The 8,001-nt window shown below is 47.1% G+C and overlaps 1 protein-coding gene across 4 annotated transcripts in view; it reads right to left on the bottom strand.

Annotated features, from left to right (window-relative positions):
* Window positions 1–273: 273 nt before the first annotated feature.
* LOC311133054 (retinoic acid receptor RXR-beta-A-like) overlaps window positions 274–8,001 on the bottom strand; it is a 31,575-nt gene continuing 23,847 nt past the window's right edge. For all 4 annotated transcript variants that reach the window (XM_084166480.1, XM_084166481.1, XM_084166483.1 and 1 more), the window contains 5 exons: window positions 4,766–4,898; window positions 1,609–1,650; window positions 906–997; window positions 668–773; window positions 274–566 (listed from right to left, as the gene is read on the bottom strand). In XM_084166480.1, the coding sequence (XP_084022606.1) occupies window positions 419–566; window positions 668–773; window positions 906–997; window positions 1,609–1,650; window positions 4,766–4,898 (521 nt within the window). In that variant the 3' untranslated portion in view covers window positions 274–418. The remainder of the gene's footprint in view (window positions 567–667; window positions 774–905; window positions 998–1,608; window positions 1,651–4,765; window positions 4,899–8,001) is intronic.

Here is an 8,001-nt window from a genome sequence, read left to right as displayed (position 1 = left end):
TCTATGCGTACAGCAATGTATCTGAATAACTACGAACCCCACAAGAAGCTGAGAGGTCTACCGGATATCGCAGAAGCATTTATACTCAAAGTTGAAGGCTACAAACTGAAGACTAACTCATGATAAAACTTGTATATGCGGTTAAAAATGAGATATTTCCATGTGTCTTAACCCCTACTGTGAAAAAGTGTGTGTTTCTGCGTGAGTATTGGAAAAAGTGTGTGTTTTCGACAGCATATGGTATTTTGGAGCTGTATCAGCTTGGGGGGGGGGGGGGGGGGGGGTTTGATGGGTGAAGAAGGGGTGGTGGGGTTGGTGTGAGCGGGACGTCAAAACCAGCAGACACGGTGAAGCCCCTGAACCAGGGTGCCAGAACTAGAACCACTGGTGCAAAATGGACCAGAGCAGAACCTGGCTCCTAGGTCAGCTGGTGGGGCGCCTCCAGCATCTCCATGAGGAACGTGTCGATAGGGGTGTCGCCAATCAGCTTGAAGAAGAACAGGTGCTCCAGGCACTTCAGGCCAATGGAGCGCAGCGCTGGCAGCCGGAGGAGGAGCTTAGCGAACCTGGGGCGATGGGGGCAAATGAATGAGGTCAATCATGGCGGTGACGTGGGAGTAGTGTGTGGATAGGTGCTATAGTATGTCTGTGTGTGCTTCTCTTTTACCTGCCCTGCTGGTCGGGGTATCTCTGTTTACAATAGGACTCCAGCGATGCGTACACCTTCTCCCTCAGCAATTCCACTTCACTGGAACTGGACAGGCCCTTGGCATCTGAACGCAGGAACAAACACCGGCATTATAGTACTGAGAATCATTAACGTGCGATTCTTCCTGACATCATGCTATATCTGGGATGAAATGGCTTATCTTGCCTCAAATCATTATTTGAGCTGAAATCATTACCTGGGTTGAAGAGGATGATGGCTCGGAGGCAGCCGAGCTCGGTCTTGTCCATCTGCATGTCTCTCATCTTACTGACCAGCTCAGTAAGAACCCTACAACCAGGGTCAAGGAGAGGGAGGTGAGACAGAGGGACAATAGAACGGGAGGAGATGGGTTAGCATCTGCTCTAGGGCTCACCACAGCTCCACTCGATGCAGCAGTCAAATAGAGAAATTAACACAAGGGCAGGGGGCTTGGATACAAGTCTAACATCCTCTTTACACAATGTATTTACACAAATAATCTACACATAACCTATAAAATATAGAAATTCCATCCAAGCAATAGCCCAAACCACACTTTTCTTAGTTAAAGACTACGGCACATTGCAATAATGTTGGGTAATGCAATAATTCAGTAAGGACAGAAAGAACACAAAGGGAGGAAAGTAAGCAGCCTGTGTTTTGTCGACACTGCGCCAGCGACCAGTCGAGCCTGCGCTCCGACAGAAAAGAGGAGAAACAGAACACAACACTCACTGAAACACGAGCGGACAAGATACACACGACCCGCTCTTTTACCTGGGCAAATTACAGCACTTTCTTTGCCAGATTCGCTCATTCTCAACAACTGGGCCAAGATTATTTATTTTGGGGTGGCGTTATTTGTTTTGTTTGTGTTTGTTGTTGATAGGGGTAAGGTGGGTGTGTAGTGATGTCATTACCTGTCAAATATGGCCCCAACCTCTGCATTGTGCGTACTCTCCCTGTGTATGCAATTACAATGGGTTATTACAATGTTATTACATAGTTGCATTGTTATTACATTGTCCCCCTGCGTTGGTTTGGGCCCAGAGGAACAGGTACACCACCGGTCAAAAGTTTTAGAACACCTACTCATTCAAGGGTTTTTCTTTATTTTTACTATTTTTCACATTGTAGAATAATAGTGAAGACATCAAAACTATTACATAACACATATGGAATCATGTAGTAACCAAAAAAGTGTTAAACAAATCAAAATATATTTCAAATAGCCACCCTTTGCCTTGATGACAGCTTTGCACACGCTTGGCATTCTCTCAACCAGCTTCATGAGGTAGTCACCTGGAATGCATTTCAATTAACGGGTGTGCCTTCTTAAAAGTTAATTTGTGGAATTTCTTTCCTTTTTAATGTGTTTGAGCAAATCACTTGTGTTGTGACAAGGTAGGGGAGGTATACAGAAGATAGCCCTATTTGGTAAAAGACCAAGTCCATATTATGGCAAGAACAGCTTAAATAAGCAAAGAGAAACGACAGTCCATCATTACTTTAAGACATGGTCAGTCAATACGGAAAATTTCAAGAACTTTGAAAGTTTCTTCAAGTGCAGTCGCAAAAACCATCAAGCGCTATGATGAAACTGGCTCTCATGAGGACCGCCACAGGAATGGAAGACCCAGAGATACCTCTGCTGCAGAGGATAAGTTGTTTAGAGTTACCAGCCTCAGAAATTGCAGCCCAAATAAATGCTTCACAGAGTTCAAGTAACAGACACATCTCAACATCAACTGTTCAGAGGAGACTGTGTGAATCAGGCCTTCATGGTCGAATTGCTGCAAACAAACCACTAATAAAGGACACCAATAATAAGAAGAGACCTGCTTGGGCCAAGAAACACGAGCAATGGACATTAGACCAGTGGAAATGTGTCCGTTGGTCTGGAGTCCAAATTGGAGATTTTTGGTTCCAACTGCTGTGTCTTTGTGAGACGCGGTGTGGGTTAATGGATGATCTCCGCATGTGTATTTCCCACCGTAAAGCATGGAGGAGGAGGTGTTATGGTGTGGGGGTGCTTTGCTGGTGACACCGTCTGTGATTTATTTAGAATTCAAGGCACACTTAACCAGCATGGCTATCACAGCATTCTGCAGTGATATGCCATCTCATCTGGGTTGGGCTTAGTGAGACTATCATTTGTTTTTCAACAGGACAATGACCCAACACACCTCTAGGCTGTGTAAGGGCTATTTTACCAAGACGGAGAGTGATGGAGTGCTGCATCAGATGACCTGGCCTCCACAATCCCCCGACCTCAACCAAATTGAGATGGTTTGGGATGAGTCGGACCGCAGAGTGAAGGAAAAGCAGCCAACAAGTGCTCAGCATATGTGGGAACACTTATTTGGTTACTACATGATTCCATGTGTTATTTCATAGTTTTGATGTCTTCACTGTTATTCTACAATGTAGAAAATAGTAAAAATAAAGAAAAACCCTTGAATAAGTAGGTGTTCTAAAACTTTTGACCGGTAGTGTAGGTTAGACTCTGCAGTGCATTTTGGTGCCCAGTTCCACTTCTGGGAGTAACAGGCTACAGGCTCTTGTTGATGGAGACTTGGCCCGATGAAAAGGATTTAGATAGCAATAAAACTACAGGAAGTAAAGCTTGAGGAATGACAAAAATACAAAGATATGACAATGTAACACAGCAATAAATAGATCTGAGACGTATGAGCACAGACAAGATCTAGAGGAGAAAACTTTCATATTGGGTCAGATTGAAATAGGGCAAATAGTTATATGCAGTATTACCCAAGGCCTTTGCTTATCTTGACTACTGTAGTGTTTTAGGCATAATTCCCTGTACATTCGATAATTATCATATACAACTTCCTGGGTAAGTATGCATCATTTAAAAAATTCTAAATGTAACTGGTTTATCCAAATCAGCACAAAAGGATTATGGGTATTAGCATGAGCCAATGACAGTAGAGCAGAAGCATAAACAAATAGAGGAGCGAAATAAATAGTCATTAATAAATGGAACAATGCAGTAATATGATCAGGGCAGTTTAATCATGTTAATCAAATCGATTTGGCATAAATCATAAATGAATGCAAATAAAATAATATTTTATGAAACAAACAAAAAACAGACGCAAGGATAAAAAAATGAGAATTGAGAAATGTCAACAAAAATAATAAAAAACACATTCACTGGACCACATTTACGCAAGGATGTCTAGATTGAGATGAATCTGAAACAAAAGCCTGCAACCGGTTAATCCAAGATATGCTTAAATTCCTGTGGGAATTGGGAGTTTATGAACTATTCATAACAATGTAATTACTGTGTAATAAACAATTAATTCACACAATGTGATGTGGTGACCCTATTGAGTTGGGGTGGGCACGCCTGTTCCTTGAGAGCTGCGATGAGCGCAGGATTTTACTCAAGACAGATGCCATTCCACTTGATTAAAAGCTATTTTACGCTACTGAATAAAATACTGACATATGCCAATGTAAAATGGAATAGATGAGTGTGTGGCTGTGTTTGGGGTGGGGAGGAGTGGTTATCATAGTGAAGCATTAGTCCCCAGCGTCCTGGCACACTGTGTCATTCTAGAGGCAGACTAAGCAGTAAAGGCTCAGCCAGCCAGACACGCAGCCAGCAGAACCCTGGGAAAAAAGTGCAAAGTTCTCCATTCTCCCTTCAATCAGGAATATTATTCAGCTCATTTCAACAAATCATCTGGACTCCAAAGAGAAATGGCCATTTCATGAATAGTAACTGTAATAGGCATAATTGGCCACCATTTCAATGCTTCAATGGATGACTAGGACTGAAAATTATGTTCTACAAACACATGTATGGTAAAGTGTATATGACGACATGTATGATAAAACAAAATAAACTGCCATTACTTAACTAGACATTAAGTGTTTATTGAAAACTGAGCTTAAAACCAATGCAGAATGCTTAATCATTCAGAGGCCCCTTTTTTCCAATCTTTCTCCCTGTTGTTTATGACCTTCTCTTTGAAAATGAACATGCAAAAGGTTGTTTCTATGTGCTTCACCGAGGTTCATCGCACGTGTGTGTGTGCCTGTTACCTGTCGAAGATGGCTCCCACGCCGGCACTGTGGGCGCTGTTCCTGTGCACATGCAGGCCGGTGGCCAGTAGGATGCCATCCTTTACGCTGATGGAGCGGTGAGAGAAGGAGGCAATCAGCAGCTCGTTCCAACCTGGAGAGAGGAGAGACCGGGTCATACGTGTATTTGTATTTATTAAGGATCCCCATTAGCTGCTGCCAAGGCAGCAGCTACTCTTCCTGGGGTCCAGCAACATTAAGGCAGTTATTTACAATTTCAAATATTACATGACATTGCATTTCATAACACTTTTCACATCACATTAGGTGTGTGCCCTCAGGCCACTACTCTACTACCACATATCTACAAACCAAAATCCATGTGTATGTGTGTGCATAGTGCGTATGTTATCATTTGTGTATGCCTGTCTCTGTGCCTGTCTCTTCACAGTCCCCGCTGTTCCATAAGGTTCATATTATATCTGTTTTTTAAATCTGATTCTACTGCTGGCATGAGTTACTTGATGTGGAAATGAGTTCCATGTAGCCATGGCTCTATGTACTACTGTACGCCTCCCATAGTCTGCTCTGGACTTGGGGATTGTGAAGAGACCTCTGGTGGCATGTCTTGTGGGGTCTGCATGGGTGTCCAAGCTGTGTGCTAGTAGTTTAAACAGACAGCTCGGTACATTCAGCATGTCAACACTTCTTACAAAAACAAGTAGTGATGAAGTCAATCTCTCCTCTACTTTGAGCCATGAGAGACTGACATGCTGTTAGCTCTCTGTGTACATTTAAGGGCCAGCCGCGCTGCCCTGTTCTGAGCCATTGTAAATGTCCTAAGTCCCTCTTTGTGGCACCTGACAACATGACTGGACAGTAGTCCAGGTGCGACAAAACTAGGGCCTGTAGGACCTGCAGAGGTGGGACCAAGTCACTATTATTCCAGTAACAAGCAAGTCTCAAGTCACAAAGTAGAACGGGTGTCACGGATCCCCCCCGGTACTGCTGGTCATTCTGTTCACCAGTTCCGGAGGTCTACGTCACCGGATTTCTAGGCGTCACTGACATGGATCATTACCACCAACTCCGGACTGTCTTGTCTCATTACGCACACCTTGTTCCCATTCCCCCCTGATTAGTATGTGTATATATGTGCCCTCTGTTCCCTATTGTCCTTGTCGATTATAGTCCCATGTCCGTTGGTCTCGTGAGTACCTTGTATAGTGCTCTTGTTGTTTACGTTTCGCGTCCCGTGTATTGTGTAGAGGTTACACCTCGCTCTTTGTTTGGGTTACATCCCTTTTGAATATATATGCGTGTTTGTGTTGGGTGGCGTAAATAAAAACCCTAATACGCATTTCCTGCGCCTGTTTTCAAATCATTATACAACGTGACAGAATAATCAACCCATAAAAATGGAGACAGCGGAAAAGGCAGAGCTGGCGACCATCGTAGAGACAGTCCAGCATCACGAGGACTGTCTCTCCAGACTCGGCAGCGCCATGGACAGCGTGCTGGCAACCATCCTGCGGTTGGAGGGGAAAGTGCAGTCCCTCCAGTCTCCAGCACTGGTTCCGGCACCAGCCCCCACACCACCACTAACTGCCTCCGTTCCATCTGAGCCGGTCCGTGGAATACCCCTGTCCCTCCCGGAGTGCTTTGACGGCGTGCCAGCGTGATGCAAGGGATTCTTTCTGCAATGCGACCTGTACCTCGCTCGCTATGCCGAGGCTGTCTCCAGGAAAGACAGGGTTGCCACAGTCATCTTGGCACTGACCGGACGGGCCCTGGACTGGGGTGCCGCGCTTCACCCTCCTCTTCCGCTCTGTGTTTGATCATCCTGTGGAGGTTCGAGAGGGGGGTGAGCGTCTACTCCGACTACGCCAGGGATCTAGGACCGCCTCGGAGTTCGCCCTGGAGGAGTTCCGGACCATCGCGGCCTCCACTGGATGGAACGAGTCGGCTCTGGTCACCGTGTTCCGCAGCGGACTGCAGGATGAGGTACAGATGGAGTTAGCCTGCCGTGATGACAACCTGTCACTCGACCAGCTCATCAGCATGGCGATCCGGTTGGAGAACCTCCTGCAGTCCGGACAAAGAGCTGCACGGAATCCGGAGCCCATGGCTACACCTGCTCCGTGGCCAGAGCCGATGGAGGTGTGCTCTGCACGTTTGCCCGAGGCAGAACGTAGGAGGAGGAGGAATCTGGCCCTCTGCTCCTATGGTGGAGAATGGGGTCATTTCTCCCCAACCTGCCCTCTATCCACTAATTGGCGAGGAGGTGACAAGCCAGGGAATTCCCCTGCTCCAACACAGGCAGAGGAGAGGCAGGAAAAGGAGACCCCCATCATCCCTCCATTCCGTATCATCGCGCCAATGGTGTGGGACGTGGACGCCGACATAGGGCAGGCCTTGCGAAAGGAACCTGCACCTGCACAGTGCCAGGAGAATCGCGCCTACGTGCCCACATGTGTGCGGGACCACCTCCTTTCCTGAGCGCACACGGCGCCTGTGTCGGGTCATCCTGGGATAGGCTGTACCATCGCCTGTCTGACTGAGAAGTACTGGTGGTCCACCTTGGCTAGGGACGTCCGGGTTTACGTCTCTTCCTGCTCCATCTGTGCCCAGTCTAAGACACCCAGACACCTCCCTTATGGAAAGCTCCTTCCCCTGCCGGTTCCACAATGACCCTGGTCTCACCTCTCAATGGACTTTGTCACTGACCTTCCCCCCCTCCCAGGGGAATATCACCGTTCTCGCCGTTGTGGACTGGTTTTCCAAAGCTTGTCGCCTCCTTCCTCTGCCTGGGCTCTTGTTGGCAATGCAAACCGCAGAGGCTCTTTATACACACGTCTTCCGGCACTACGGGATCCCGGAGGACATTGTGTCAGACCGTGGTCCTCAGTTCACCTCACACATATGGAAAGCGTTCATGGAATGCCTGGGGGTCACGGTCAGTCTCACCTCCGGGTACCGTCCTCAAGCTAATGGCCAGGTGGAGAGGGTCAATCAGGAAGTGGGCAGGTTCCTGAGGTGTTACTGTCAGGGCCGGCCGGGGGAGTGGGCGGATTTTCTACCTTGGGCTGAGTACGCACAGAATTCCCTCTGCCACTCCTCCACTAACCTCACTCCTTTCCAGTGTGTGTTGGGGTATCAGCCGGCCCTGGCACCTTGGCATCCGAGCCAGACTGAGGCTCCTGCGGTGGACGAGTGGTTTCGGAGCGCTGAGGAGATCTGGAACGCTGTGCACACTC

Source organism: Coregonus lavaretus (genome assembly GCF_964263955.1).
Source record: "Coregonus lavaretus genome assembly, chromosome: 7".
In the NCBI taxonomy this organism is placed as follows: domain Eukaryota; kingdom Metazoa; phylum Chordata; class Actinopteri; order Salmoniformes; family Salmonidae; genus Coregonus; species Coregonus lavaretus.
This window is presented reverse-complemented; position numbering and strand designations above follow the sequence as displayed.